General features: G+C 44.8%; 1 protein-coding gene across 1 annotated transcript in view; it reads right to left on the bottom strand.

Moving 5' to 3' along the window:
- DOCK5 (dedicator of cytokinesis 5) overlaps positions 1–16,092 on the bottom strand; it is a 189,667-nt gene that overhangs the window by 41,732 nt on the left and 131,843 nt on the right. Inside the window, exons 33-39 of the mRNA XM_036750130.1 lie at positions 15,446–15,600; positions 13,079–13,164; positions 10,253–10,409; positions 9,488–9,528; positions 8,140–8,230; positions 4,142–4,261; positions 1,577–1,666 (exon numbers count right to left, since the gene is read on the bottom strand). Coding sequence (XP_036606025.1) covers positions 1,577–1,666; positions 4,142–4,261; positions 8,140–8,230; positions 9,488–9,528; positions 10,253–10,409; positions 13,079–13,164; positions 15,446–15,600 — 740 coding nt within the window. The remainder of the gene's footprint in view (positions 1–1,576; positions 1,667–4,141; positions 4,262–8,139; positions 8,231–9,487; positions 9,529–10,252; positions 10,410–13,078; positions 13,165–15,445; positions 15,601–16,092) is intronic.

Below are 16,092 nucleotides of genomic sequence, written 5' to 3' on the forward strand. Positions count from 1 at the left end.
ATATACATGACAAGTACAATGCAAATAGAACAGCATCAAAATTGAATGCGGGGAAATTATAATGGCCCCAAAGAAAAGATGTGAGAAGATCATTCCCCTCTGTTGTCCCAGTCCTCTACTTTTATAGAGGTGGGGGACCATGGGTGTGGAACACTGGTTATTATACCAGGCTTTGCTGATATGCTGCTTAGTTTTCTTGTACATTTTCTTCTCCTTTCTCTTTTTTATTCTTTATTATTCACTCTCTGGTAAGGGGGAGGGAAGGATTGAAGTGGGAAATGTAGATAGCAATAAAGATTTATTTTTAAAAGAAAAAAAGACAAACATTTCCCCTTCTTTTGTCTTTTTAATCTTTAAAATGACTTTCTTTGTTCATTAGATAGAGTGACTTTCTGGGAGGGGAAGGATACTGGGGAAAAGATATTTAAAAAACCCAAAGTCATCAATAAAAACTTATTTAAACAATGCAAATGAAAAATGAAAAGCAATTAACAAAATTGATTTTAGAAGAAGCAGTGTAAATGGAAATGACAAACCTAAGAAAACAAAACACTGCATTTAAATGACAGTTTTAATGACTGATTAAGACCCCGAGGAGGAGATGACAAAGTGATCTCCTTCCCTTCTTTGCAGTCCATAGGAATGGATATGGCATAAACCATGGGACTTGGTTTGCTGTTTTGCTTTTTCTAAACTTTTACAAATTTCTGGATACAATGAGAAGTTAGGGAGGAATGCATTGAGAAATGAAGGTGGCGAACAAAGTTCTTTGTAACTTACTGTCTCATTTGTGTTTCACTTTGTCAGGCAGATGTATCATTCCCATTTTACAGGGTGTGTATGTGGGGAAATTGAGTGTCAGAGAGAACAAGTTACTTAGTTACTTGCTTAAGGTCACAAAGCTAATAAATATCTGAGGCTGAATTTGAACCCTGTTCTTCTTGACTCCAAATCCAGTGCTTCGGTCCTGCTTGTTACTAAGGATGAATGTTGGGAAACCCAACCAAACCCTTCCATGTATGGCCAGGATGGGCTGATCCTGTTCCTTCCCTAACTCAGTTTCATGAGGCAGTTGCTAGGCGGCCCAGTGGAAACAATGTTAGACTTGGGAGTCTACATCTTGCCTTAGGTACTGTGTGACCCTGGGCAAATCACAATTTCTTCCAGATTCAGTTTCCTCATTTTGAGGGTTAAAGTGAGATAACATATTTGAAGCCCTTTGCAAACCTTAAAGGTCTATATAAATGCTAACAAGCATCCTCATCCTTCAGGGGTCTAGCCTTAAGGACATTTGGAGCAAAGGGGATCACTCTCAAAGAACTTGAGGTTGGCCACTGCTCTTGTTTTTCATCTCCTGTAACTTTTCTTCCATCAACAGAGAACAGGACGTTGCCTCTACCAAAACGTTTCCCTAATTCTGAAAACATTTCAATAAAAACAAAGCTTAGCAAGATCTTTGCTATGTTCATCACCCCCTAAAGCCCTCCTGAATACTGGGGCCCAAATGGATGTGACTTGTGTGACCCTCTAGAGCCTCACCCAGAGACTGCCCAGAGTGACCTCCCCAGGGACTCACCAGGAGGTTGCCAAGTCCCTCATAGTCAAACACTTTGCTCTCGTAGGTCTCGGCCAACTCCTTGCTGAGTTTGATGGCTTTCTCCCACATCTTCCGGAAGACGGAGGTCAGGATGGGGATGGAAAACAAGAGAATGATTGTATCAGCTGAAAAAACCATTCATGAGCATCCAGGAGAAGCAGCAGGCCAGCAGCTGGGTTGAGTTACTGCCGACATTCCTGGCTGCCTGGCTCTCTTGGATCAGCTTGACCCCTCGTTGACATTAGAGAGTTTCTATGTCTCTTGGCTGCTTGACCAAGAAGGTATCTTCCTCTAAATTCTGCCTGTCAGAATCTGAGGAACTCCATGCCCCCACAACAATGTCAGAAATGGTTTAGAGGACAAGGTACAAGAGGCATTAGGACCTGGACAGTGGCCAAGTCCATCTGATGAGAAAACCAGCTGTGGCTCAGTGAGTAAGATGACAAAGAGAGAAGGAACATGGTGGGATAAGAGCCCTGAGTTCTAATTCTGAACCCCCTGTCCACAGGATCATGATCTTCCCCTCAAAGGTTACCTAACATTCTCTCTGTATGGAACTTGTATATACTTGTCTTTTTACATGTAGACTTATCTAATAGAATATAAACTCCTTGAGGGCAGGGCCTGTTTGTGCCTTACTCTGTATCAGAGATGATGCATTTAAATTGCTTTGAAAAATCTTACAGCACTAGAAAATTATCAGGTAATATCCTATTCTCTATCTAGCTGATAGATTGATTATAAGAGATGAGAATGGACCAGTGTCTTTTTCTCTTCCTTTCTCTCTCTCTCTCTCCATTCCCTCCCTCCTTCCCTCCTTCCTCTCTCTCTCTTTCTCTTTCCAGTGATTTCCTTAGAGTCCTTAGAGAGTGGCCTCAAGCAGTGGGTGAAATTTAAGTAGAAATGGGCAATTAAATTAAGGAACACTGATGCCCCATATTGACTTAGGAAAGCACATATTATCATTATCTATTTCTATTATATCTTTATTTTTTTAGAAATTTTTCAAATACATTTTAATCTAGTTCAGGCAACATTTAGGAGTGCATATCTCAAAGGCTACATGTTTGATGTCTCTGGTCTAGAAAAGTTAAGTGAGTTGTCCAGGATCACATAGACAGTACGTGTCAAACCCATCTAGACCTGATCCCAGGTCATCCTGATTTCAAGGCTGGCTCTTTATTTATTATGTCATGGCTGCTTCCCAGTATCAGAAACTACAGGACCGAGAATCTATATTCATGGTGACCATTTCTCAACCTGTTTATAGGAGACCTGGGTTCAAATCCTGCATAAACCACTTACTATCTGTGTGAATGTGGAGAAGTCTATAAGACTCTATAAGCCTCAATTTCCCCATCTCTAAGATGGGGCTGACAAAAATAGAATCTCTTCAGAGGACTGTTGTTGGGGTCATCAATAACATAAGGGGAATCAAGTGCTTTGCAAACCATAAAAGGTTATTTGAACCTATTAAAGCTTAAAGGATTTATTTAGCCATAAATGTGAGTTTTGAGGAGATAATGATATGGAAAGTAAGGTCAAGGGCACATTATGTAATCAAGTCAAATAACTCTCCAATATCCTCTCCTCCCCACCACATGCAGACTTCCGGATGAATGCCAAACTATGCAAGCCCACACTAACAAGAGAATGGACCACAGCAATTGAGGCTTGTGCCCCCAGAGAGTTGTCCTTTTGATATTAGTCAGCCAGAAGGTTGGGAAGAACAGAGGAGGAGATGGACTGAGTAGGTGCCTGCTACCCCCTCTCCCACACCTCCAACAAGCCTTGGGATACCTCTTTGGGCTCTTTTTATAAGACACCAACAGCAACACTTGACATTTGGTTCACAAAGCCATTTCCTTACAAGTCACAGGATCATAGAGTTTAAAGCTGTCAAGGGCCCAAGAAATCATTGATTCCTCACCACTCATCCAAAAGAGGAAGTGGCCTACCTAAGGGCAAACATGTGAAGTAGGTCATATTCCCATTTTTGACAACGGGAGGGAAAAAAAAAAACAATGCTGAGGTTCTGAGATGTATATTGTCTTGCCCAGTCAATTAGTTTAGAAAATGTCAAGCCAGAAATAGAAGCCAGGTCTTCAGTCTCCAAGAAGAATATCATTCCCATTCCACCTCCTGGTACAGCTACAGAGGGGTTTATAGTTTCCTTTTCTCTTCTGATTCAGCCAACTAGTCCCAGCATCATGATCTCTCAGGCCTTTCTCCCCTTCATTTCTTAAGGGGCTTGTGTCCTTTGTTTTTTGAGAGGATTTTTTTTTAAAAAAGAGGATTCAGAGACAATCAAGAAATGAATGAAAATGAAAGAATGAATCCTAGGAAGCCAGAAGAGCTGTTTTCCTTTTTATCTCTGTATCTCCAGTCGTAGGAGAGAGCCTGGCAAATCGTAAGTGCCTAATAAATGGTTATCTGATTGAACTGAATTATAGGTCATCTGGTCCAAACCCACCAAGGGACCCAAGGCAGAGGTATAGCCATACCAGGACTGGATCCCCGACTCCTTCTCAACAAGATACTCACTTTGCCCTTGTCGAAGTACGAGATGATTTCTTGGTAAAGCTTCTCTTTGAGTTCTTGTTGGGAATAGACATGGTAGCTGTCCCTCTGGAGCAAGTGGGGCACACAGGGCTTGTCTGACCACTAGAAAATAAAAAAAAATAGACATATGAACAAATACCAAACAATATCATAAATCCAAAATGCTTGCACCTTAAGATGACTTCAGCTGAGTTTTTTCTCCAATGGTACTTTCACTGGAATCCTCTATGACATCATTAAGTTGCCCCTTTTCCCTCATTGGTGAATTCCTACCAGGGCCTCCATTTTGGAGAGAGACCCAGGCTAGCCTTTATATTCCTCTTTGCTGCGCTTCTCACCTTCCAGGACCTCCATACCACGCCCATACAAGGCATGCCCTTTTAGCTCCTGTTTGTATTTTGTTTTCCCCCATTAGGATATACGTTTCTTGAGGGCAGGGACTGTTTTTCCTTCTCCTTGTATTTGTATCACCAGCACTTTGCGGCATGCCTGATCCATAGTGAGTGTCTGACAAATAAACGCTGGCTGCTTTGCCTTGTCCAGATCTGTGACTTCATGAGTGCAGGGAAGTCTTGGTGAGGGATTCTCTTTCCCCATACAGATTAGCACCTGTTCTCTAACTTAGAGTCTTATAGCATAGCCTGGAGTAAAAGAGGTCAAATAAATTTGTCTGGGGTCATATAACCAGCCACAGATAAGACCTGAATTCAGGTCTTCATCTGAGGCCAATCCTTGCTTTTCAAGGTATCATGGTATGGTCTAAATGTGCCTGAACACACAATATGAGATGGTTTATGATCAAAAGCAGTTCCATCCAATAAAATGGAAGGTAGGGTAGGGTAGGGACTGCATCATTTTTGTCTTTGCATCTCCTATGGCTAGCACAGTTCCTGGAACACAGAAGGTGCTTAATAAATGCTGGCTGAATGACTAATTTGAATTGTTTCTGTAACAGCTAGGTGGTGTAGTGGTGTAGTAGCAATTTAGATTTGAAGATCTTTTCCACCCATTAATAGGCCATGTGACCTGCTTACATCACTGGAAGCCCAAGTCATGTGTGGAGGGAGGAGCTTCAGAAAGAGGGAAAGAGAAAGAGAAAGAAAAGTTATGGCTGCTGATGGCTGCTAATGGCCGTCATTGTGATAGTTAGAGCTAAACAGGCTGACTTAGCTGTACTGTGAGTTTGTGTTTGGGGAAGACCCCAGCAGGGGGTGGGAGAGGTTTTGGGATGTCAAGGCTCCATGTTGTGATGTTGTGTATTGAATGTTTTACTGCTCTGATAGACTGGGTAAATGGCTTGTGGGATCTGGTTCTCTGGTGTCTGGATAAACGGTTTATTTCTTCTACCTTCTATGTGAAGAGTCTTGTGTACTTTGCAACACAGAACTACATAGGCATTTTGACAATTATCATCTACACTGTTATTATTGTCTTACTGATACAAGTGGAAAGGCAAAGATAAGGGGGGTGGGGCAGCTGGGTGGTGCAGTGGATAGAGCAAGAGGGCGTGGAGTCGGGAAGACTTCTCTTTGAGTTCAAATCTGCAGGCATTTCCTAGCTGTGTGACCCTGGGCAAGTCACTTCACCCTGCTTGCCTCAGTTTCTTCATCTGTAAAATGAGAAGGAAATGGCAAACCACTCCAGCATCTTTGCCAAAAAAACCCCAGATGGGGTCACAAAGAGTTGGACATGACTGAACAACAACGAACATTCATTAATTTTCATCTTGTACCGTTCTGGCTTGCTTCCTTCCATAAATCCTCCTTGGAGAATATGTCAGTCACATTAGAGGCCTCTTTCTGGGTCTTTATATATTGTGTAGGTAGCAATGTCACTCTCTGCACTGTCTGCCCAGAATCTTTGACCGCATGACTTGCCCACCTCTTTTTCTGATCTTTTAGTGCTTGGAGAACATCTCTTAAACCTCTTCTTGTGCCAAAGTTATCACAGTAACAAGATGTAACCCACTCACACTCCCCATTCACTATTCTGTTCCTCAAGCCTAATCTGGGCCATTGGAGATGATGGTATTCCATAACTAAAGTCCTACAGCCACACTAGGAGAGGGGGAAGGTTGGAAAGGTGGCTTCTGCAGACAGGTAACTGCCTGGAGTTGTTGAGAGTGTTGCAGAATTGGCCAAAGGCAAACGAAATAATAAAAAGCCCAAGCCAAGCCTGGATTGGTAACATTTGCTGATTTCTCATGAGCCTCCAGCACAGCCCGGCCCCATGACCCGGCACACTGTGGGGACTTAATAAAATTCCACTGATTTGTTTTTACTTCACACTTATTTTGTATAACCACCATAGTGGTAGCCAGCATTTATAGAGCGCTCTAAGGTTTACAAAAGGCTATCCAAATATCATCTAACTTTATAACAACTCTTGGGAGCAGATGCTATTATTATCCCCTTTTATAGATGAGAAAACCGAAGTTAAGTGACTTATCCAGGAGTCACGTAACTACTGAGTGTCGAGCTACTCCGGTCCAAAATGCTCTATGGTGTCACCAAACTATATACATGTTACCTTCCCTGACAGAATGTGAGTTTCTCAAAGACATTTTATTTCTGTCTTGGTATCACCAGAGCCTAGGACAGTGCCTGGCACATAGTAGGTTAGTAAATTCTTGCAGATTGATCAACAAGAGGATTATTAAGCCAAAGTGGTTGTGGGGACATTGGTCAGTATTATGGAATTAGATGCAATCAGGTGGTACCATTTCATCTGCAAGAGGGAGTAGCTGTAGGATGTCTCCATGTATATGGAATCTGTCTTCCATTTACCCTCTGCACAGGACGTCTTGGATGGAGGCACCAAATATGAGAAGAGAATATATCCTGATTTTAGGCTTAACTTGATAATGATAATAAGATGGCCAAACAAAGTCAAGTATGGGATTGGAGCTATCAGAGAGCATCATGATGTTAACAAACGGATGAGGCCACCTTGGCTAAGGAGAGCCTTTGTCTCTAGGTCATGTGCCAGATTTAGAGCAAGAAGGGACTCCGAAGTCCACCTTGTCCAATCTCTGAGGCTGCATTTTTCTCTTTAAAATCACCAAATGGTAAATTCAGAAGAATCTCATATTCTCCCCATGTTCCAGTCAACTGTGTGACTGTGAAGATGGGGTCAGATGTCTCATCTGTGCAGACCTGACTGTTTCCTTCTCATTTTCATCAAGGATGTTCAGTCATTTCATTTGTACGTGACTCTTTGTAACCCCATGTGGGGTTTTCTTGACAGAGAGACTGAAGTGGTTTGCTGCTTCCTTCTCCAACTCATTTTACAGATGAGGAAACTGAGGTAAACAGGTTAAGTGATTTATCCAGGGTCACACAGCTAGTAAATGTCTGAGGCTAGATTTGAATTCAATTCTTCCTGACTCCAGGCTCAGAACTCTATCCACTAAGCCACCTAGCTACCCCCTGCATCAAGGATACCTTTGGTCTATGTGTAAATTAATTTCAAAAAAGAATTAATGGAGGCCTTTGGCTGGTAATTGCTGACATCTTTGGGATCTTCTTTCTGGGTAGCTGTACAGCATCCATTCTTCTGATTTATTGGTATCCACTTCATTGGGAGGCATAAGACCTTGGACACGGTAGTAAGTATGAGTTTTTTTTCCTCTGAAAACGGCCCAGATGACCACAAACTCCCTTCCAGCCCTAGCCAGCTCCTCTGCGACATGCAGTGTTCAGAGGCTGCCCAGGGTCACACACATAGAGAGTGTGTATCACAGACGGGATTTTAAGCCAGGTCTGGCTGGCTCTGAGGCTAGCTCTGGAGTCAGGCCTCATAATACCATAAGGCAATCAGAGGATCATGCATTTCTAGCCGGCCTGGACTGCGGAGGCCAGATCCAAACTGTGTATGACATCATAATGATGACCACAAGGATACGGTCATCATTTTCACTAACTTATTACAGAGTGACTTCAACATTTACAAAGCGCTTTTACACGCAGGGTCTCTCCTACCTGGAGGAGCTCCGCGTGCAGCAGAAGGGTGTTGGCGGCCTCTGTGTAGTTCTCACAGTCCCGATGCAGATCCCGAAGCTTGTACAGGTACCTGGGGGAAAGGAGGACAAGGAGGGAGCTGAAGTTACCCTTAGGAGGCTAGGACTGTCAATCAAGGCCTCCCACCATCTGCCCTTAGAATGCGCTGCCTCCCCACTTAGACTGTAAGCTCCTTGAGGGCAGGGCCTGCTTTTTGCCTTTCATTCCTCCCCTAGCAGTTACTAGAATGTCTGGCATACAGAGGGCACTTAATAAATGCTTGTTGCCTGACTTATATATGCAAACTAATCTCTGGCACCTGACTGTATCTTATACCTCTCTCTATTTATCTCTGTTCTCAATGGAGTAATAGACTTGAAATGGCCACCTCCTTGAATTCAGCCTCTGGCTCCAGGTTGGCTGATCCAAATGGCATCAACTCTCCAAGGCCTTGTTTGATGACTATTTCTTTTTTGGAGGGGAAATGATGAATTGTATCATAGCTCTAGAGTTGGGAGAGACCTCAGAGGCTATGTTAATAAAAGTTAACTACTGCCGTCATTAAGTCATTTCATTTGTGTCAGACTCTCTATGACCCCATTGGGAGTTCTCTGGAGTGTTTGCCGTTTCCTCCTCCAACTCATTTTACAGATGAGGAAACTGAGTCAAACAGAGGAAGTGACTTGCCCAGGGTCATGCAGCTGGTAAGAATCTGAAGCCAGATCTGAACTCAGAAAGATGAGTCCTCCTGATTCCAAGCCTGCACTCCGTGCACTGTGGCGCCACCTGGCTTCTCCTGAGACGGTTAAGGCAATATAGATGAGGACAAGGAAAAGAGGTGTGCTCAAATTCACTTATTATAAATATTGAGGCTGGGATTTGAACAAATTAACTCCTGTCTCCAAGTCCAGAGTTATTCTTTGTCTTTGAGTGCTTGTTTTATTTCAGGGGCAGGATGTGGCGGCAAATAGGAGGCTGGTCTTGGACATAAGGAGATCTGAGTTCAAGTCCTAACTTTGATAGGAGATGTGTGATCCTGGGCAAGTGACCTACCCTCTCAGTGCCTCTAATGACATAATTTATGGAAGATTTGCTGATTTTCTTCAAGGGAGTTTCTAGGCTGGGAGTTTGTTACATGGATGAAATTCTAGGTCCAGACCAAGAAATAAGTCTTATGCTCACTAATAGGGTTTAATCTCCTTTAAGAGAGGGACTATATCTCTAACATCTTTGTATCCACTCCCCCTCCATGGTCAATACACATGTGGTGAGGAATTGATGACTCAAACAAAGAAGAGTCGAGTGAAGACAAAGAGACAAAACAGCTTACCTTATGTAAATGTCCTCTCTCTTCTTTTCCTTATAAAAATTCTGCCAAAATAAAATTATAACATTGTATTACAAATACGGGATTATTGATGGGCCTTTTATCAGAATAAGGGAACCAACACCATCTTAGCTCTCATTAAACACCTAAAACCTGTTTTTACCCTCCCCCCATCTTTGCTTTTCACACAAATGCTGGCCCACCTGGCAGGGGGTGAGGAGGAAAACACACCCAGCCAGACAGACACAAAAGCATGAAACCACGGCGGGACTGCCTTTGGAAAAGAGTTGGGTCAGGAGCTTAGCCTGCAGGTTTCCATCCCCGCTTCTTAATTTATCTTCAAAGTTAAAAATATGCAAGTGTCCTTATCCTGATCAGCTGGTGGCAGCATCAGCTGCTTCTGCTAGAATAAACTCAGCAGGACTGAGGGCCAGGGAATGGTCATTCCCGGGTCAGTAGCAGCTTTGGCTCTCTGGGGACCAGCCAGGTTCACTGGAAGGCCTCCTGGACTTAGTATTGGTTTCTCACATATTTCACATATACCTTTGCTTGTGTGTGTTCATGTATATGTCCATGTATACCTGGATGTACAGGCTTTCTCCCCAAGAGAATGCAAGTTCTTTAAGGCCAGTGACCATTTTGCCTGTGTGTGTGTGTGTGTGTGTGTGTGTGTGTGTGTGTATTCCAGATACTAGCCTAGTTGCTGGCACTCGGTGCCCTCCGGTGCTGGCAGTCAGTGCCCCAGGGCTGGAGGGGAGCCTCACATACCAACACATTGACTGTACAGCTCATGCGATTCTCTTTGCTTTCATCATGCATGATGGTCCTGTAATCCAACAGGTTCTCCAGGAGGCTGCTGACCAGGAGGGCAAAGACTTCTCCAGAGCTGGCAAGGTATTTGTGTTTGCGGCAGTGTTCTAGGAGTCTGGTGGGGAGGAAGGAAGGGAAAAGATCCTGTGAGCTCAGGTGTCCAACTGCTATTGCCTGCCACTTCTTAGCTACATGCCCCCTTGCCATCCTCACTTAGAAGCATTAGGACCCCACATGTAGCCTTTTGTTGTTCAGTTGTCTTCAGCTGTGTCTGACTATTTGTGACCCCATTTGGGGTTTTCTTGGCAGAGACACTGGAGTGGTTTGCCACTTCCTTCTCCAGCTCATTTTACAGGTGAGGAAACCTAGGCAAACAGGGTTAAGTGACTTGCCCAGGGTCACACAGCTAGTGAGTGAGGCCAGATTTGAACTCAGGAAGATGAGTTTCCTGACTCCAGGCCCAGCCAACCACACCACCCAACATGAGGTGTACATAGCACCGATAACTTTCAGCAGGTCGGGGAAGGAGACACAACCCTATGTGATCAATGGTGCTTCCTTCACTTTGGCTGTGCTGGGCTCCTTCTTGTACTTAAGGGAGAAGTGCCCCCGACACAGGGGAAGGAAGCCCCATGGAGAACCTATGGAAGAAGGTGGTTGACAGTGTGTTGGCATAGTGAATGGTGGGCTGAGTCGAGTCAGGAAGATTCAGGAGTTCAAATCCAGCCTCGAACATTCACTAGCTGTGTGACCCCTCAGGGGATACTTCTGTCTGCCTCAGTTTTCTCATCTGTAAATCAGGCATAATAATAGTATTTACCTCCTTGAGTTTTTGTGAGGACAAAGTGACAGAACATTTGTAAAGCACTGAGCAAACTTTGAAGCGCTATATAAACGCAAATTGTTATCGAGAATCACTCATGATGGGGCAGCTAGGTGGCGCAGTGAGTAGAGCACCGGCCCTGGAGTTAGGAGAACCTGAGTTCAAATCCGGCCTCAGACACTTGACACATGTACTACTGGTTGTGTGACCTTGGGCAAGTCACTTAACCCCAATTGTCCTGCCCCAAAAACCCAACCAAACAAAAAAGAATCACTCGTGATCGTATGCATAGGTTGCAATCTGCAACATCGGAGGGAATGTCCACATCAGTCCACACAGTACCATGTGCCTGGAGCATAGTAGGTGCTTAATAAATGCTCAAGGATTAACTGACTCATTGGCCAAGCTTCACCATTTGGCAATTTTTTTTTGCATACATTATGTTCTTTGAGTCTGATAAGCACCCTGGGAGGTAGGTTACCTCCCAGTATAAAACTGGTCAGATAGCCTGGAGGCATCGGTGAGGCTAGCGAAAGGATGGAGGTGAGAGCTTCGGAGCTAGCCAGGGTGGTCTCTGAGTGAGTGGAGAGAAGCCACGTCAGGAGCTATTGAGGAGATGGAATCAGGAGGCCGGGCCCCCAGCTCTGCAGACCCTCCTAAGCGTTCTGTTCTTTCCCATGTATAGGGAGAGCTGGAGACAGCAATCCCTCCAGTCTCCAAGGTGCATCGAGGGCATTTGGGAGCTTTGCTTGTGCGCCCCCGTATCCATTTCACAAAGCCTGACTGAGCTGTCCCTCAGAAGTCAGTAATCTGGGACCCCCAAGGGAGAGAGCAGCTGGGGGAGGTTTTTGTTGGGAAATCATCAGCTGCTTCATGTTTCTAAATACCATCCAGGGGTGTGTGGATTTTATGGCTTGGCTTCCAGGCGGCCGCCAAAGCCATTGGCCAGGGTGGAGCGAAGGGAAAAGAGAGGAAGAAGGTTGTGAAAACCTTCTTCTCTACAGAACAGGGTCAATGCTCCCATTTGAAAAGTGATCATAACAATAGCTGACATTTATGTTTGAAAAGCATGGGACAGATGTAGGATCGTAGGCTAGGACCTGGAGGGATCCTCAGGGGCCATTTGGTCCCACCTAATTCTACAGATGTGGAAACTGAGGCACAGAGAGGTTGAGCGACTTGTCCAGAGGCACATAGCTATACTACACCCCTGTGAGCTAAACATCTGGGCATTATTATCTCCATATTATATGTCTGCTTCTGACCCCAGGTCCAACACTCTCACCATTGTTCCATCCTGTCTTCATTTTTTTAATGAGTTGATCAGTGTAGGGCACTCCCAGTGGGAAAAGTCCCTCCCTCAACAGTTTGGTGCATAGTCTTAGAGAGCTGCCTGGGGCTCTGGGAGGTTAAATGACCACCACCTCTCCTCTCTCTTTCTCTCTCTCCTTCCATCCCTTTATGGTTGCTGTCCGAGGGTGGTGATAATGGACACAGGACACATCCTCGAACAGCAACGACAAAGCTGGGGAAAGAGAGCCCTGCACAAATAACTTTGCCATCTCTAAAACAAGAGCACCTACCTCACAGGATTGTTGTAAAGTGCAGATCTCTGGGCCTTTGCCCAGGCTGTGCCCCCTGCCTGGAATGCCCCCCTTCTTCACTAATGCCTTTTAGAATTTCCAGGCTCCATCAAAGCTCAGCTGCAGCACCACCTCCTATGTGGGGCATGACCTGATGCTAGCCCTCTTTTCCATCTGCTCAGGTCTCTTGGGCTGGATAGGGACAAATATGGAATTTCTGACTCATCGTCATCACCTGAGGCTGGCAGCTGATGGAGTAAGCTCCCCATAGCCTGGTCAAGGACCATTCAGATTCCTGATGCTTGTGATTTTGAGTCTGGCCCCGAATTCCTTAATAAGCCAGCCTAACGGCCGGCCTCAGGTTTAGGGAATACTCACAGCTTCTCCAGCAGGACTTTGTACTGTTCATCCCCTCGGCCTCCTTCTACCTCCTGGTCCAACTTCGTGATCAGCTCGTTTTCAAACTGGAAGGAGAAGCCGGAGAAGCGGGACAGTGTGAGACCCTTTGAGGGGGCGAGATGCCATCCCTAGCCCCCATGTCCAAGTCTATCCCAACTCTCACCGGGGAACCAGCCGATATCCCAGACCAAAGCTGATCACTGTGGTCGTGGGGGTCCAGACAGAGTGGCCACACCTTGGCCAGCCCCAGATTTCAGCAAATTCCTCCCGAGGCTTCCAGAATCAGCTGGAATTCAGTATTCCAAGACTGGAGATTTAGCCTTAGAAGGGCCCTTAAGTCTGGGATTCTTAAGCTGAGGTCCGTGAATGTGTGCTTTTTAATATTATAATAACTTTTTCAATAGACATGAATTCCTTCATAATCCCATGTATTTTAGTAAAGGCATTTAAAAAACATTGTTCTGAGAAGGGACCCATAGATTCACCAGACTGAAAAAGGGTCCACAACCTTGGTGGCAGTGGGTGTGTGAATAAAGGAAGAGGCCTACTATGTGCCAGGCACTGTGCTACGCACTTTTCACAAATATTATCTCATCTGATCCTCAGAATAACTCTTTGAGGTAGCTGCTATTATTAGCAACCCCATTTTATGGTTGAAGAAACTGAGGCAAACACAGGTGAAGTGACTTGCCCAGGGTCACACAGCTAATAAGTATCTGAGGCCAAATTTGAACTCAGATCTTCCTGACTCTAGCCCAGCACTCTGTGCACTGCCCAGCCAGCAGCTTCTATATCATCTGATCCAACTGCCTTATTTTACAGAAGAAATTGAGGTCCAGTGAGGTCAAGTGAGTTGCCCAATAGGTAGGTGGTAACTAGGTGGCACAGTGGATAGAGGACAGGACCAGGATTCAGGAAGACCTGAGTTCAAATCCCACTACAGACACTTACTAGCTGCGTGACCCTGGACAAGTCACTTAACCTCAGTTTCCTTATTTATAAAATAGAGATAAGGATATATCTAAATAGAGATAAGGAGGATGCCTCTCTCCATGGTTGTTGTGAGGATAAAATGAGATCTGTTTGGAAAGGTCTCTGCAAACCTCAAAAGTATTAGATGCATCTCTATTATATTATTATAATTTTTACTACTACTGTGACTATTACATAGCTAGTACACACCAGAAGTGGGATCTGACTCTAAGCCTAGTACTCTATTCATGGCATATCAAGCCTTCTGTCATGTGATTACGCACACACACACACACTCACGTATATGTGCCCCCACACATGTATATGTGTATATACATACACTTATATGCATACAGTTATTCCTTCCATGTCATGGGGGTCAGGGGCACGATGTCCCCCTGTGATCTGGAAAATTTGTGTAGAATTTTTTGGCCTTCCCTTCAAACCAGAGAAGAAGTCTGAATTAGGATGATATTAAAGGAGAAAATAAGACGCTATCATACAATATACTATACATATATTTTGTGCATCTCTGAGTTTCTAAACTTTTTCTGCGTTGTCTGCGGCTCCCTCAAAACTCCCCCCAAATTCCCATTTAATTTCTTATGCCGACCCATGATATATCAAAACCACGGTGGGGAAAGTCTAGACGTGGAAGGGATGACTGTATATACACACACATACAATGTAAATAAACTATATGATAACCATGCTCATTTATGTATATATATATGCCTACATATGTATATAAAATATATACACACATATACATGACACAATACACATGCAAGTATGTATAGATATTCTATCACATAAGTGTATCTATCTATTCTGTTCTATACGCATAAGAGTAACAGAAATCCCTGCCTTGCCCCGGTTGACTTGGACTGCTTCCCCTCCTACATGTCTGGGCCCTATCTTAGGCTCTGCTCTCCTCGGGCTGAAGGGAGTGTGTATGTGTGTGTGTGGTCAAGCAAAGTATAATGTGCCGTGCCCACACCTATACAAACACACGTGCACCATGAACACACACCGATCTCTCATCCCCATATGCATAGGCATACACGCACACCCATACACACACACACACACACACACACACACACACACACACACAGGCACGTTTGTGTCCCTAAAAATGCTTTCCACATTCCCTTCACAGTGTATTTCCTGCCCCGTCCTTGGAACAGGACCATTTCTGCTGACCTTCACACCTATAAAGTGCTTCTGGGCCATTTGAACCAAGTGCTCCTTGTAACTCTGAGCACTCTGCAGACTGAGGAGCCTGAGTCTGGGAGCCTAATGAATAAAGGGCCTGGCCAAAGGGTGATGGCATGGGTAATGTGCCAGGCTGGTGGGTCCAGCATTCCTTACCATCTGGAAGTTGTGATTTCCACTGAAATTGAACTCACACTGCATCATGTCGAAGAAGATGGGGATTGTGGCCTTCCGGAGCTCTGTCTCTGGGGTCAAGGTCACCTCCAAGATGGGACCCACCATGGAGGGAATGAACTTGATCTTGTGGGGCCCTGAAAGAAGGGGCAGACAACAGATCCACTGATGAGATTGACACGAAAGACTGAAGCCAAAGAGACAATGTGGTTTTGGGCTAAACCAACATACTTTGGAAAAAGAGAGATTTCAGGATGTATTCAATGGCACAGGGCCACTGTTCTGCTTGGAGGCCAATAGAGACCAGAGAGATAAAAGCTGTCCCCTCAGCCTGAGCATGGTCGGATTTCAGGTATGGTTATGAAGAGAGGAGAGAACAGGTGCTGGGCTTCACCTTCCTGCCTCTCAGGAGCCCCTGGGCTGGGGTTCATTGCACATGCAACCACTCTGGCCAGCCATTGGCTCAGATTAAAGGGCTTTCTGGGGCACCTTGATGGGTGGGGAGAGGGGAAGACAGGACAAAGGGATGCCAGGAAATGACTATAGAGAAAAACAACGAAAACAAAAGGCATCAGTAAAACCTGGATCAATGAGGAGACGCTTGCGGGAGGCTCTGCCAAGAAGCTGCA

Source organism: Trichosurus vulpecula, chromosome 3, assembly GCF_011100635.1.
Source record: "Trichosurus vulpecula isolate mTriVul1 chromosome 3, mTriVul1.pri, whole genome shotgun sequence".
Taxonomy (NCBI): domain Eukaryota; kingdom Metazoa; phylum Chordata; class Mammalia; order Diprotodontia; family Phalangeridae; genus Trichosurus; species Trichosurus vulpecula.